This window comes from Cyanistes caeruleus, chromosome 2 (genome assembly GCF_971803275.1).
Source record: "Cyanistes caeruleus chromosome 2, bCyaCae1.hap1.1, whole genome shotgun sequence".
NCBI lineage: Eukaryota > Metazoa > Chordata > Aves > Passeriformes > Paridae > Cyanistes > Cyanistes caeruleus.
This window is the reverse complement of record NC_141702.1, coordinates 78,463,101-78,479,495: the sequence shown is the minus strand read 5'-3', so window position 1 is coordinate 78,479,495 and position 16,395 is coordinate 78,463,101. Positions and strand designations below refer to the sequence as shown.

Below are 16,395 nucleotides of genomic sequence, written 5' to 3'. Positions count from 1 at the left end.
AAATAGCTTTCCCTGTATGATAACTATTTTAATTCTATTTTTTGGACATGTGTATCAACAACATTCTTTACAAAGATGCTGTATCTAGAACTGCAGCTGTGCAGAAATTTACTTTGAAATTAAGAAAGCAAGAACTCCCTAGTCCCTTTTCCTTCCTTTAATTGTAACAGCAATTCTCAAAAAAACTCCACCAAAGTCTATTGCTTTAAGTAAAAGGACATAAAATTGAAGTGGTACAACTGACTGACAGATGATTAATGTTGTTGTAATTAACTTAGACAAAATCAGAGCTTAAAAAAAAACAACAAAGTTCTCTGGGTGCAGATTTTATACACTGGAACTGTCATCATTTAAAGTTATATAAATACATTAAAAACTTGCATTTCAAAGCTCCTGCCTATTGTGGTATATATTTGCTCTCCTTATACTGTGGATATCTACACACTACAGGACAGAAGGTCAAATCAGCAAAGCTTGGGCATAGGATAAATCCCTTAGGATTTTTCTTCTCAAATGTCCTGTTCACCACCTGCTATGTGAAAGAACAACACCAGTTGCAACAGATGCCAGGAGGAGGAAAAGATAGAGAGTGAGAAACTGAATTTTAAGCAAACTAATGTTGGATCATAGATTCAGATAACACAGGAATACCATCACATCCCTGTAAACTCTAAAGATTCATGGAATATCTTTCTGAGACACAGGACTTCAGGAATATTTCTCAGGAATGGCAGTAGTTACCAACAAGTATTTGAAAGAAAAGGCAAAAAGGATTGGTGAGAGAAGAGAACACAGTTTCTCAAGTGACTTTTTCTTTCACTGCCATGCATGCTTATCTGCAGCTTCCTGGTAAGCCTACAATGGTTAATCTAAAGGTCTTCAATAATGAATGACAGATATTTTAGGGGGTTTGTTCAAGGTTATCAATAAGCCATAGAAAAACTGAGTTTTCAGTCTTTGGATTTCACAACTGGGCCTCATTCCAGTTTAGAATACAAAAAAAAGCCCTAATCATAATTCTATGAGGCAAGACTACTCCTCCTTCCCCTTTAGTTTAATAATTAAAACCAAAACGACTCACAGTAACAAACCCCAAAACTCTACCAGGAAGTTCTCATTGCAAGCTGGCAATAAGAAGCCTGCCAACCTTTAGAAACATAGTTTTGCAAAAACTAAAATACGTGGAATGTTTTTATTTTGCTCAGTCTGTTTTAACTAACAAGTAATGGCATATCTGACCAGCTTTACAGTAAAATTTGACATGTTCAGCTGTGACAAGGTTTATTTTGCCTCAAAGTTTTTCTGAAGAGACAAGTAACTGTCTCAGCTCATGGGCTGTCTTTAATGACTACCAGCTCTAAGAGAGTTTGGCAATGTCAATGGGCTTGTTCTGGAGCACTCTGACTCAGACAGACAGCAACTACCTGAAATTAGATTCTAACCAGTGGGTTTTTCACTTGTGCATGACATTTCAGTAACTAACTCCAAAGAAGTACTTTTTTCCAACTAGCAGTGTTTAGGTTATTGTTGTTTAGTTAATGTGCAAACTCAGAAATTCAAGTGGAATATCTGTGTTAGAGGCACAAGGAACAAATCTGGAAGGTACAATGACACTGGCCTGAGGTGAAACACTGGTTACTCCAAACTTCCACTGGGGGAAGAAAGGGCTTTTTATTCTGGATAAACTAAAAGCAAGGGCCTAGTAGAAACTTAAATTTGACTGTGAATTATGGAGTTAATACATTATCTTCCATGGTGCTAGTAACATCAGCAGATCATCTGCAGCAGTTGGCTTTTAGATGTACCTAACTGTCCCCTTGCATGTAGACAGGTCACAAAATTTACTCTTCCCAAAAACATTCATAAAGATACAAAACTCAGAAAGAAGCGCAAGAAGTATTTCCATTCAGTTGCCAAAATTACGTCAGTCTGAGCAGTGATGAACTTCAGGGTAGGGCAATTTTCTGTACCTTGATTATCATTAAATATATTGAGAGCTGGAGCAATTTCTGTAGCTTTCCATAAACGTATAGTGCCGTCTGCTGAACAGGATAGCAGACGCTGGTGAGCTCCACTGTAAACCAGACCCCACACAGCATCAGTATGGCCTACAAAAGCACCTCTTAGAACAGAAGGATCTGTGAACGAAACACAGCAAAACACATTTCAAAACAAAATCTGAATTAATAGCTGTATCTTAGCCTGTGTTTAGGCACCAACCTTTGGAAGATAATCCCTAAAAAACCCCAAGATCAATCACATCATACCAATACAGAAGTCTTAATTATTCTGGCATTACAATGCTTGAATTTCAGCAGCACACATGACATTCAATTACCCAGTTTACAACTAAAGGAACAAAACAATGCTTCAGCAGGAGGGACAGTACTGAATTTGGCAAAACACACTTCATTGCTAAAATTCACTTTCAAATAGCCATTAATGCCACAGCAGTCCCTTTTATGCAGAAGTTAGCTTTGAGGCCAACTGCATCTGAAGCTTTCACCAGAAGTGAAAAATAAATCATAAAATTATTTAGACACAAGGCTGACATCCAGTCAAATCTGGTAAATTTTACCAAATTGGACCTTTTTAGTTGTTTCTAACCAACATTAATAGCTTTGCTCTCAAAGTATAAAACCATTTTATCTCAACTCCACAGAAATTTTCCAAAGAACAGCATTTCCCGTACTTGCCAAATCATCAGGTTTAGACCTGTACTTTTAAAAACTTACTTTAGACTAGCTGTTTCTCAAAACTATAATGAGATCAAGGCCTTTTTTAAGAAAATGACATTTTATCTTGCCACCAAGCAGCATCAGCATTAAAACAAAAGGTTACTTTAAGTAATTGAAGATGAGATTCCATTTGCTCATTTAAACTTTCACAGAAGCATTATCTATAAATTACACTGTTTTAGAGACATAACATTACTGTCACAAAACTTATCATTTCGCTGCTGTGTGTGACAGCAACGTACCGTAAGAGTCATAGGGGTCGATGTTTGGGTTGGTCGTGTTCCAGCCATGGATGAGGCCATCCGTTCCCCCACTGTAGCACTGTTCACCATTACTGCTCATCACCACACAGAGCACTGGTCCACTGGAAGAAAGCCCCAAAGAAACACCGACTATTAACATTTTCATTACGTGAAATGCAATGTCATTTTTCAGAATCCTCAAATTTCCATGTTAGATACAGTTCACTTGCTGCATGGATTGCAAAAAAAAATTCTGCATAATGAAATTATATGCTACAAGACTTACAAGACTTCCCACAAAAATACCTTCCAAAATATCTGGTAACACAACTACAATAAAAAAAATAATCATCATGCACACAAAATGTGAAAATTATCACAATTTAAACTCCAGGATTTTATATTTCACAGAAACAGACTTTTTCTCTTTTCAGAAGATTTAAGGCTCTTTCATGAAATCATCTAAGTAGATTTAAATTCACTGCCTTCATTCTTCAGTTTCATTCCACATATGCAAGTATGTGGCAAAAAGGCAAAAGCTGCAATGATGAACAGATCATCTAATCAAATTTGAATTGGATCATTTGTAGGCTTTCCATTTTAAAATTGTGGTGTATCTGACTTCAGACATAAATAACTATGAAGAAAGGAGAAGAACACATGCAGATATTCTAAACAACATAGGAACTAAAAGCATCACATGAAATCAGTAGCTGATAAGGTAGAAATTATTTTTTTAAAAATTCTGTTTAAAAATCACATCTTTTTCAAAATGTCAGTATTTCTCAGGAAATACTTACTTATGTGCTCGGAAGGTATATATTGGCTCTACATCAAGAGAAGCACTCCTAAATGAAGTATGAAAAAAATGTTAACATGTATACCATCCTATACGATGCTTTACAAAAATGTGCCAGAATCACTAAATTCTTAAAATCCCTGCTACATCTTTTGCAGTATTTCTCCTACAACTTCCTCTCCCAACACAATTTTTCATGTGTCTAGGCATATTTGCAGTCCTTCAAAACACGACAGGATTTGTTTTTTTGTTTAAAGACCTTCAAAGTAGTCCACAGACCCATCATACAAGTAGGTAGGTACATCAGTGGAGCAGAAAAAGTGGAGAAACATCAGCATCTTGTGAAATGTATCATTAATTGTTCCTATTGGAGCAAAGAAGTTTTGCACTCATAGTTTTTCTATCGACACTGAAGTGCTTCAAAATTTGCTGCTCTGGACTTTATCAGTCCAAGGGAAGACTCTGTGTTATGTGCAGTTCTCCTCAAAGTTGTGACGTACTCTCTTAATCACACCAGCCCTGCTACGAATTCCCTCTGATTTCCACAAATTCCCAGCAATTTGCAAGAGACAGTGAACACAGGAACCTGGCAACATCTCAGAGTTCCAAGTTGTATACATGTATATGCATGTATGTGTATACATACATATGCATATATATATAAATGCATCCTATACATTTATATACACATGCAAGCACACTAACAGGCCGCATCCAAATATTTTCACTAGTAAATTAATTTGTTTTGTTATATACAAGGAAAATACAAAAAAGTGAATGGTTTTCCTCTTCACAAACAAAACACATTCACAAACACACATGAATTTTTTCTGGCATTCTTTAGGCATCTCCACCCTTCTCTGAGAGCTTGTTTTCCTACTCTTAAATTCAAGGAACACTTTCCATTAACTGTGAGGGTCATTCAGTGAAGTAGTGTGTATGTTTGTTTTTCTTCATAAATTAAAATTGTTTTTGAAGAAAAGAAAGAAAAAATCTTACTTTTTTGCTGGGGCTGTTTTTTGTAAATTCCACATTTTTAATGTATGGTCCTCTGAAGCTGTTATTAAGACTGGTTCAACCGGATGAAAAGCGAGACCTCTTATTCCATCAAAGTGACTTCTTAACGTAAATTTGGGGTTCCAAGTCTTTCTCAATGCATCCTTATTGTTGGCTATCTAATAAAAAAAATGCCAAACTTGTAATTAAGCTGGAAGGCACAACAAAAGGAAGAAATCAAAAATTTAGTTTGGCACAACAAAAGGAAGAAATCAAAAATTTGGTTTGGCATTTTCAGAAGAAGTCAAATTACCTCACCCACTTTTCACAACAACCTGCTCTCAAATAACAGTCCACTCAACACTAACCAGACACTTCAAAATGAGAACCAAGGTAGATGTACTCCATACAAGTAATGTCGTATCCACAGTAATAAATTCTATGTGAATCTGAAATACTCTCATGTCTATAAAATGACACACTTTAAAAGCACTGATACTTCAGTGAACTCAGTTAAGTATTTAAAATTTGATCTATACCTACTGGCTCATTCACCTACAAAGCTGGGCTTGACTCACCAAGGTGCAGTCCCTGAATATCCAAAGCACTACTGGCATGGCACCTCTAAAGCAAAGATCTGAGAGAAACAGGGAATTCTCTAGAAGCACAGAAAGGAACACAACCTAACTTATCCAGCTAAGGCAACACAAGCTCTGTAATAACACATAACAAGTAAAGTTTGCCAGAATAGAAAAAAAAGGCAAAAAGGATTTGGCTACACACTAAGAATCTAACTGGCAGGCAATAAGGTATCGTGTATACAGACACAATAATTTGGCAATAAATGCATTTTAGAAGATCCAAAAAGGAAGCTTTTTTTATAAAAAAAGTTACTTCAATATTGCTCCTCTGAACAAATATTGACAAAAAATACTGAACAGGCGTTTTCACTGTCAGTCAAGAATGTCACAAATTAAATTTACCTTTTCATAACCATTGCTGATGATGGTTATGGAAAACCAAGAAAACAAACAATTTTACTGATGTTTATAATGTTGAAATCTACAGATAATTCTATATAATTTATATCTTTAAACTGCAAAGACGAGACATCTGTTTTGAGCCACTTCAAGAAACATTTTATTCTGGGGACTGGAGATGAAAGAGGAGGTTTAAGAACAAAAGTGCTTTTTCTTAAGCTTTGTTACATCTGGATTTAATAATAAAAATATACATAATTTAAAATATTCTATCGATTTTAAACAAGGAGAAAGGAGCCATAAGAAACAGCAGGTTTAGTCTCATCATATTTCTTAGTAATGACATATTGCCTTGCACAGGAAGACAGTCAGTTTCTTTGCCACTTCACTGAGCCAAGTTGGCTCAGTGAAGGAACAGACAAATGCTCGAGCTGGTACAAGGATGGGGCAGGACTGCACAGTTAGCAGCTCTGGCAGATTTTCTGAAGACTGGCCAAGAAAGTCTCAGCAAAAAGGGTACAAGATGTACAGATACCTGGAGAGGAATTTGGTTGCCTCAACATAGGCACCTAATGCCAATTAGGTGATGGAGGGAACCCTCCTGCCCTCCAGCTGCCACACCAGCAGCACAGGTTCTGAGCCACATCTGCAAAAGCCACAAAGACACCTCAGATGGCCCAACAGTGAATTCCAGTCCTGGAAGGATAAGATTCTCCATTTGCTTGTCTTTCATTCAAAAATGTCCTTCCAAAAGGAGTCCAAGATGGGTAGTTTATAAACTGCAAAGTAGATGGAGGGCAGTCCCAGACAGCAGACCAGTAGCAGAGGTGGAAACAGATTCTAACCCTGACACATCACCCACCTGGCTGCACCACATCACTCTACCCACCAGTCTCACAAGCTGTGAGGCTGATTACTCATGCAGCAGACAACCTCCTTCTGTCTCTTCCCACCGAAGTACAACAGGGAGGTAACCCGAGGCCTGAAAAGCAGTTTGGGGGGATGCCAACCCCAAAATCAGCAGTTGATATGGATTTGCCACTTATAATACTATTTGTGTCTACACAAAATCAAAAATTAACTGAAAACAAATTGAGAACTAAAACCAGAAATGACATGCAATTACAGGCACTTGTTCAAAGACGTAAGAAATCAAACAAGGGCCTACTGTGAAATCCAAAACCTTCAAATCAGTATTCAATATTAAATGCAATGAGTTTGTAGTTCAGCTACTCTTAACTACTATAATTTTATGAAGTTGCTTAATCTATTCAGAAAACTAGGGAAAAAACCAGAGCCAACCAAAGTAAACATTTGTCAAGAATGTGTAAAGGAAGGAAAAAGAAAAGGCAAACTGAAGTGCATTGGCAAGCAATCTGGTAAACTTAATCGTTAGATACTCTAAAACCTATCTACAAAAGAAAAAAAATGTTTTTTAAGTAATAAATTCATAATCTCCATTACCAAGTGAAAACCATTCTTCAATTTACAGTCAAAGCAATATGCATAAAACTGAAACCATTAAATGAGGTAGGCTAATGCTGCCATTTTGTAGAAGAAAAGAATGCAGCAAAAATGTCAGTGGGATGAAAGGGACAAAAAATGGAAAAAGTGTTTGCCACTCTTGAAAGCAAATATATTTAAAGACTGATTCACATGATCTTTCAACTTAATTCTCCATATGATTGAAAACTGACGCTTAAAAATAACATACTAAATTTTCACTAATCATACCTTGTTCATATTTGGCAGCCAGATGTATGAAACAGTCCAAAATAGAAACATTACATTATCTGTAAGCTACACTTACAATGAAACTTGAAATAGAAACACCAGCCTTTTATTTTGCTTCAATGAAGTGCACAGTAACCAGAACAAACAGTTTTGAAAATTTTTTTTTTTAATTGTCAGCACTAGAAAAAGGTAAGAGTCAAGGTAATCATGACTATGAATTCCTGATCACAGGATTTCATACAGGCACTGGACAAATGAACAAATAGAAATTAGTATTCTCTACCATGCAGGAAAGGACTGGAGTGGATAAGTGCTACTCCATAAATGAAAGCTGTTAGTTCAGGATACAGAGACATGAACAAACACAACAGTTTACATGGACACTTGCACAATGAAGTCAAGCAATGGAAGCATCTTGCACAGATGGGTTAGGTTTGTCATGTTCTCTGAATTTAAAATCCAGCCTTGGATTTTTAGGAGTATCTGTAACAGAAATTCATTCATATCCCTTTCTGAAGACATAATTAGGGACAATTAATAAAAACATTAAGAACTGAGACCAAATTAGGATATAATATTAAAATACTGAATTTTACCAGAAATGCTCTGCATTCATTGCAATACTGATGATTCATAACATATCACATGTTCAGAAACTTGCTATAGTGGCATCTCTACAGTGACACTCTGAAAACGTGCATAAGCTTTTATTAACTATGTATTCCATTGCTTTACAAGTGCATACAGGGGTAGAACTTCAAAGTAAGGACCTGCATCTTATTTCTAAAGCCTCAGAATTCATTTGTGATGGTAAAATCTCAGATAATGATTATTTAAGAGTCAGATTTACTGAAGGGTAGGATTCTTCCCCAGCACACTATTAAAAATTATTTCTGAAATCCCTCAGCCTTGACATGGCTGGGCAATGCAATAGCAAGATTAATCTGAAGCTGACAGACCACACAAGAGCAGATGATTAAATTAATACCTGAAGTATCTTTTCCCAAGAAATCAGAAATACAGAAAAGAATTGCATACAACTGAAAAGATGCCATTTTAAGAAAGATTTTTTTCATAAACAGTGCAAGAAAAATAAGGCTCCACACTTAGCCACAGAACCTTCCGAAGAGTTCTGGTCCAGTTTCCCATTTGAAATGAAAATATTGCCCACACCAGGTAATGTAACCACTGCTCTGCTCCAGCCAAGTCTTCAATATCTCTCAGGAGAGGGATTCCACTGTTTCTCTGAGCAAGCTTTTTCAGAGAAAAAACTTTCTTCCCCAGTGTCTTACCTGAACCTCCCAAGCTGTAACTTGCTGTTGTTTTCTCCTGCCTTAATGCCTGGCACTATGGAGAAGCTTGGCTCTGCCATCCTTACAAGCACCCTCCTAATACCTGCAATCTGCTATTCAAGCACTCCTCATCCTCCTAACAGCTGAGCAAGACTAGCTGCCTTAACATCTACTCATCAGTCAGAAGCTACTGGATGCTCTTCAAATTCTCTACAACCCCACTTTGAAGTGGAGTGGCCCAAAACTGCATACAGCCCATGTAGAAGGGACATAAACATCTCTCAATCTGCTGGTCATGATATTCTTATTTTTTTTGCTCAGTCACTGGGTTACACATGACCAGCTGTACCACCATCACTGATTTACTTTCACTTGCATAACATGGCAGGCAAATGAGAGGAGAGGGGCTTGCAGAGAGCTTGAATGCTGCTGTGTGGGAAGGACAGCTTTGTCAAGTAAAACTTTGTGACATCATCTAGCAGCATAATTTTAACTGGAGAATGTTTTCTGCCGAGTCTACATACAAGTAACTTGCATCTGCCTTCAACAAGACAGAAGGATGTTGAGTTACCATTAATAACCACTTACATCATAAGTCAGCGAATCTGCCTCATTTGCTACAGTAAGGCCTGCCAGTTCTCCAAGACCCAGTTCATTTTCAAGGGCTTCATCTGTTCCCATAATGAAAGATTTCCCTGAGGATGGAGGGAATGTTAAAGCTTCCACTGCAAGAAAACAAAACAAACAAACAAAAAAATCCTGAAACACAGGTTTATACTACACTGCACAATAAAAGCACATTTTCCACTTTCAGAATGCTACGTATCTCTCAAATAGCCAAGGGCAAAAAGATACACAGAGATGCATGGAAAACCAGCTACTCAAAAGATAATCACTGTACTTACCAATAAACAGCACCCTCTGAACACACCTACATTTGAGGTGTGTGCGACTCCAGACAGTGAATGGAGCCAGCCACGGGCAGGAAGGGTGTGCCACCATTCATCCATATATAATGCACAAGTAACACAGAAAATATCTTCCCCAACTCAGCTACAAAATATGCAAATAGGTGCTGAAGAAGCAACAAAAATGTAGATAAAAACAGCTGGTGGGAGCAGCCCACATAAAACCCCTTCAAGCACTGCTCTTTGGTTAGGTCTCTTAGTGATTACCTTTAAATCACAAACATCTTTTATCTTCTCCACCCCAAAGTCTATACTACCCTTCTCTTTTCCTGTCTTTTGAACTCACAATGCAATATTTCACTCAACACACAATACATACAGGACATCAGGTTTGAAAACTTACTAGAATAAAAAAATAAAAACATGTGTGCCCAAAATATTATGGTGTCTCAGCTTTATAAAGAAATACACAGTTAATAGTAATATTGAACTCAGACTGGTAACAATCAGCTGTCCTTTTTTCTGAGAATCCATTTGAGTCTCAGCATTAAAAAACACATTACTGAAAGGACATGAAAATAGAGCTCTGCTAATATAGTTCTCAGTACATGTGAGAAAAGTTAGAAAGGGAACATTCAACAAAAAATTCTTCCACTTCTCAAAGCGTTGCTAAGTTACACCCTTCTTTCATAAAGAAAATCACTGAGCATGAAGGAAGCAGAATCACTGAGATCTTTGGTAACTATTCCACACACCAGGGCTTTTTATGCATCTTAATTATAAGTTGGCCGACCTACTTTTTCACTCTCACTGAAAGACTGCTAAGTGGAACTCATGTTTTGCACGTTTTTCAAAACACGTATTTACCATTTTAATAGATACCACATGATACCACAGAATCATAGAATGGTTTGGTTTGGAAAGGACCTTACAGATACACCATGTTCTAGCCCCCTGCCATAGGCAGGGACACCTTCCACTTGATGGGATTGATCAAAGCACCATCCAGCTTGGTACTGAACACTTCCAGGGACAGGGCATCTACAGCTTCTTTGAACTTTCTGTTCAGTGTCTCACTACCCTCACAGTAAAGAATTCTTCCTAATTCTTCCTAAAATCTAATCTACACCTGCCTTCTTTTCAGTCTGAAACCATTCTCCCTTGTACTGTCACTACATGCCCATGTAAGAAGTCCCTCTCCAGCTCTCCTGCAAGCTCTGTTTAGGTACTAGAAGGTTGCTATATTTGGCAAATTAATACAGCCTCATATAGCATATGTTATTATGCTCTATATTATAGCAATTCAAATATTGAATCAAACAGATGACTTGGCATTTTTCAGACATAATAGTAGTGTTTCATTACAAAGACGCATGCGTAGCTCTCCATACTTGGGCTAGCCCCTATGAGCATTTTTCTTAATTACTGCAACATGTTATAGAATTTTATAAACTGCCAAGCTGAAAATTGTTCAGTATGATTCACTACACAATCATCACGTGCTTCTGAAAGCTATAGTAAGGCATCTGTGTTTACCTGCAGGGACTCTATCTTTGCACCTGGGAAAAAAGGATAAGCCTGTGTGTGTGTATGTATACATATGTACACTTAAAATTATGTCAGTGGGAAAAGAAATGATGCTCTTATGTCCTCAGAGTTTATGGTCCACGCTTGTCTGCCAGGCTTGAGTGCAAACAAAAGCAAGTGATTTAGGATGGTCATATTACAAAGCCACTAAGTGCCAAATTATTTTTTTTCCATCACGCTCATAGGTATTCAGCCAAGACTTGAACTTAGGTAGGTGTCTTGACCTTACTAATAGTGATCATAATGGAGGAATGGGAATGTCATTTATCACAGTTGGAACTTGCAATCAGAATGTGAAGTGCTTGGAAAGTCTTAGAGGATAATCCTTAAGTAACTATAAACATCCACCCTTTACAAAGGGGTATGCACTTTTTTAATATTTACCTTCATCCGTCCTGTTTATCTCATGTTCAATGAGCCTTGAGCTACTGGGCCTAGAAGAAGGTGCAACAGATGGTTGTAATGAAGGGAGATCATCAACATCTCTCAAGTTTGCAAGCATATCTTGCAGCTTTGACCTGTTGGGCCCTAACCAGAAAAAACCAAAAAATTAAAGGGTTTAGGCATAGTTCACGATGACACTCCTTATATCAGATATGCTATAGCAGCACATGCAACAATGGATCCTACCTTGCATTATGACATTACCACAGAAAAACTAATGAGCACTTATTTCAGCAGTAATTAATTATCCAGCATGAAATGAATTTCAAGAAGAAAGTGATAGAAGCAACTGAGAACTGTGAACGCACAATTTTCCCCATATGTATGAACTCATAGTGCTACTTGTACGGGATGCTGAAGAATGCCGCCAACTGAGTCACACTTTAGATTATTAGAATATTTACTTTGCTAAAACAATAGCTGACATCTGTGAATATTTTAGAATTTGTGCATCAGGTACTTTGTGCAGCATATTCTTATGACAACATTATAATTTAAATTTATTTGTGCAGTAGTGTAGTATCGTGAACTATATGATCCAAAAAGTTATATTAAAATAAAAATGCAACTGGATTCACTGGCCTACTTCCTGAAGCTACATATGGTGAAGACCCATGCCCTCCTTGACACTTACCTGTGCTTTGCTCCATCATTTTCCCACATCCCTGTTTTGACTGTTTTATATAGGATTGAGGCTGAAACATATCTTCGGTAGTTTTTCCTGTTGTAAGTTTAATTAAGAATGGGAAAATGTCTTACCCATAGTCCATTATGTTTTTTCCTAGACCAGTAAATAATACAGCTATTTTTAAGCAGCTTTAACACAGTAGTGTACTCTAATATATGTATTGTCTTATAAAACCATTCTATGATTCTATTCTCTTATTACTTCATAGGAATGTTTACTACAGCCTTGCAAAATCATGAGTTTACTAATGCAGTTGCAAATGCTACGTTGTCCACCCTAACCATAATGACTGATAATAAACTAAATTGTATTTAACTTGTCTGTCACCAAAATATTACTCAATCTAGAAACACACTAAGAAGGATTTTGCAAGATTGTTTTACTATAAAAACAGTATTTTACTTAGTAGCAGTTCAGTGGCTAAGCACCATATATGATGAAATTAAAGTAATGGAAACAAACTTTGTAAAATTTAATGTTATTTAGTCCCTTCTTTTTTCTCCAGACAGCCTCCCTCACATTCTTCTTCACTACGTGCAGTATTATGAATAACTGAAAACAGGCTCTGATTCTTCCTGATTTTTCTGCATTGATGCCCCTCCAATGATGGTTTGTCCATGGAAAGATGCTTAATTTCACTGCTACAGTAAATCACTTTGTCTCCCAAGATCAAACCAATCAAATCAATCCAAAAGGTACTGAGCAGCAGTTATCTTCATGAAGAAGCACTGGATGCCCCGGTGCTGTCTTCACATCATGAGTTTTTCTCATAATGATATAAACATATTCCAATAATGTTTACGTCTATATTAACAATTAAGTTTTATCAAAAATAAAAAGACAACAGCTGTTCAAGAGCAGAATTTCAATACTTGGATTAAATAATTTCTGCTAAACTAACCTTACAGCTATTTTACCCTGAACTACATAACATGTCTGTATATTTTAAAAATAACAGACAAGCTACAAAAATCACTTTCATCGTAATCATATACTGGCATGCCCTATCTTAACCATAAAGAAATTTAGAATCAATTTTGTTAAACATGAACACTTTAGTTAGCCAGTTCAGCTTCTTGCCAGACTTGCAATTAACTTCCAGTAAATTAAATTATTCCAAAGATGAAAAAAATATTACTTGAGAAATTTAAAGCATGGTAATTATTCACCTTTTTTTAAAAAAAAATTTGGAAAAGAAAAGAGAGGTTTAGTTTTTGTATTTCATAACATAATTTCAGCCACATAACTGACAGCTGAGCCGCAGCTCATGAGAATATCAATACAAAAAGTAATAAAACAAGTCAGCCTCAATGACGTGAGGTTCTGACATATTTGTACCATTATGCATATCTCTTTGGAAGTGAGAATTTTCTTGGTATTCATAAGCATCTTCCCACAAAGGGAGAAACATCCCTGAAATTTCTTACCAGGCTACATGCAATATTATTAACATACATCTTTCACACATGAATTCTCAATATGGCTAGGTATTTGAAACACAGCCATGGATACAGTGTTTAATTTTAAACTCTCATCTGAGTTCAAAAAGTTTACGGCTTACCTATCAAAACCCATTGATTTTACAAAACATATCTGTTTTTCAAGAAATGTAACAAAAAAGTACAGGGCTAGAAACTGCATTTCAGATACTGTTCACAGTTTGGTTTTGTTTTTTTTAATAACAATACCAACTTTTTTAAAGGCTAGTCCCAGAGATATGAAAGTCAACAAATAAATCCTAGGATTCACAAATAAACTGATGGTCATAGTTGCTTCCTATTTCGAGCCCTGCATAACAAATTATGATGACAGCATGACTTTCATGTTGTGAATGTCAAGTATAAACAGGGGTAGAAATTAACCTGTTTTCTCCCACTGTCATCTAATAGGATACTCAAGAGAGTTTCCAGTTTGGTTTCTTTCTTTGTTTATTTATATACCAGACTTTAACTCTTCCTGTGGAACTGGCATGTTTCCAGCTAAGAAAGGGTTCTGAAGTCTTCTGTATTAAAGTGTGAAGTATTAAAACAATGCCTTTTACAATTTAAGTATCTGAATAATGAATGTACAAACCATGCTCAAAGCAAGAATTTTTAACTAACCCAACACTTGGTTGGAAGAAGTTACATCTAATTCAACTATTTATTGGGTAACTTGATTGTCTGTCATTAATTTCAACCCCTGAGAACTGGTGAACAGGAAAGCAGTCAGGAGCAGCAAAGTAAAAGAGTAAGTAATTTTAGGAAAACATTGAAAGAGAGATAGAATTAAGGGTGTGAAAGATGTGAGATTTATGATTTTAAGGTGCAATGTTTTCCACTTACTCTTCACCCCCTTTTTCCCCTTGCGCTCCTTTTTGTATTGTTCCTTGAGTTTGGTTATAACTCCCTGGTCGACATTCCAGGCTTCAGGCATGAGACACTGGTCTTCCTTTTCTAAACAAAGTGAAACAAATGAAACATCCTTTTTCAATAATGTCACCAAGTGATCTCCACTGAAGGAGGCAACAGCTGCTGTCAACGGCATTTGTCTTTTATTTTAAACAGACAGAAATAGCACCAAGCTTGTGAAAGCTGTAAAACTGCTACTCACATTCCACTTCTGTTTGTTCAGAATGTTCTTAATCAAAAAATTGAGATGAAATTTCATGTGTTTAATTCCCATAACCAAGCACATAGCTGTCCATAAATGTAAGCGACATTTACTTTACAATAAATGAGGATGTATTTTTCAGCTTTTTCTTTCCTCCACAGAAAGAATTATTATATGTAGAAGAAACAGCTATGTTACTTGTCAACATAACTTTACAACTCAGATGTTGTGTCACTGCATTTCAAATTCTCATTTTATTGTCTTTGTGCTATGTTGTCATTTACAGAAAGCAGTAGCACATTGAAATCATTTTGGAACCCAGTATTCATGTCACTGTGGTTTAAATAAACCATTAGAGCACTAATGCCATGAAAATTCACAAAAAGATGAAGGCCTGCGGTAGTAATCTTTGTAAAAAAAGTCCAAAACACTTGAGCATACCTAATGAAAAAAAAATCCCCATATTTTGTTTTGGGTTTGTTTTTTTTCCTAAACATCTCCCTCAAATTGCTTCCTCTGTGACACGATACAGAATAGAATTCTATTTCAATTCTACAGTATTTAGAGATTTTGAACAAAACTTGTTATATGAGTTCAAATCCCCCGAGTAATTTTTTCCATATATGGAGGCTGTCCTGAGGCAGCTTAGAAAAATAATTTGCGAGAAGAGGGGAGGTAACACAGCTTTTCCTTATATATATTTTCATGACCATTACAGCTCCAAAATCTTTGAAACACGTTTTCTTTTTGCTTTGTTTTCTCATTAAAATCTCAACGTTATTATTTAAAGATTAATTCCTTTCAGACCACATTTGCTTTCTACATTGATAAGCTATTCTAGACCTTTCAAAACACAAACAATAATAAACTTATCCTCAGACTAAGCTGTAGAACTTAAATGTCTGTAGAGGAAGCACAACACTATCAATCACAGTCTGAAAGTGACAGTATGACTGGACAGAAGATAAAAAACCACACATGGGTTATTATTGTGACTGATTTGTCAAAAATGCATAATGCTGAAAAGACCTAGGGATCCTCTATCAACAGGATTCGGCAACATATTCTTACAGCAAAAGCAACTAACAATATTCTGGGTTGTAGTATCAAGAACGTAACCAAGAGGGTGAGGGAAGTGACTGTTCCCTTGTGTTGGGCACTTGTGAGACCACACTTTTGAGTATTCCATCCAATATAATAATTTTAATACTGAGAAACACTTATAGGTAGAGTCCTAAGTACCTATTATTGGCATAGTGTAGCAAGTCTAAGGGAGCCCCTAAGATGGTTCTGGAAGCTGAAGCAGATGAGCTACAAGGAGGGGCTTAGACTACTGTGAGAGTTCAGTGACGGCAAAAAAAGGCTTCTTAGTGTGGCCTCTAACTACCGGATGCA

General features: G+C 36.5%; 1 protein-coding gene across 10 annotated transcripts in view; it reads right to left on the bottom strand.

The window, feature by feature from the left end:
• The window catches only part of STRN (striatin), a 68,976-nt gene that overhangs the window by 11,583 nt on the left and 40,998 nt on the right, over positions 1-16,395 (bottom strand). For 3 of the 10 annotated variants that reach the window (XM_086878103.1, XM_086878105.1, XM_086878095.1), the window contains 8 exons: positions 14,733-14,843; positions 12,355-12,441; positions 11,661-11,804; positions 9,370-9,506; positions 4,779-4,954; positions 3,781-3,828; positions 2,981-3,102; positions 1,971-2,138 (listed from right to left, as the gene is read on the bottom strand). In XM_086878103.1, the coding sequence (XP_086734229.1) occupies positions 1,971-2,138; positions 2,981-3,102; positions 3,781-3,828; positions 4,779-4,954; positions 9,370-9,506; positions 11,661-11,804; positions 12,355-12,441; positions 14,733-14,843 (993 nt within the window). The remainder of the gene's footprint in view (positions 1-1,970; positions 2,139-2,980; positions 3,103-3,780; positions 3,829-4,778; positions 4,955-9,369; positions 9,507-11,660; positions 11,805-12,354; positions 12,442-14,732; positions 14,844-16,395) is intronic. The other 7 variants (XM_086878099.1, XM_086878096.1, XM_086878097.1 and 4 more) reach the window with 4 other exon arrangements.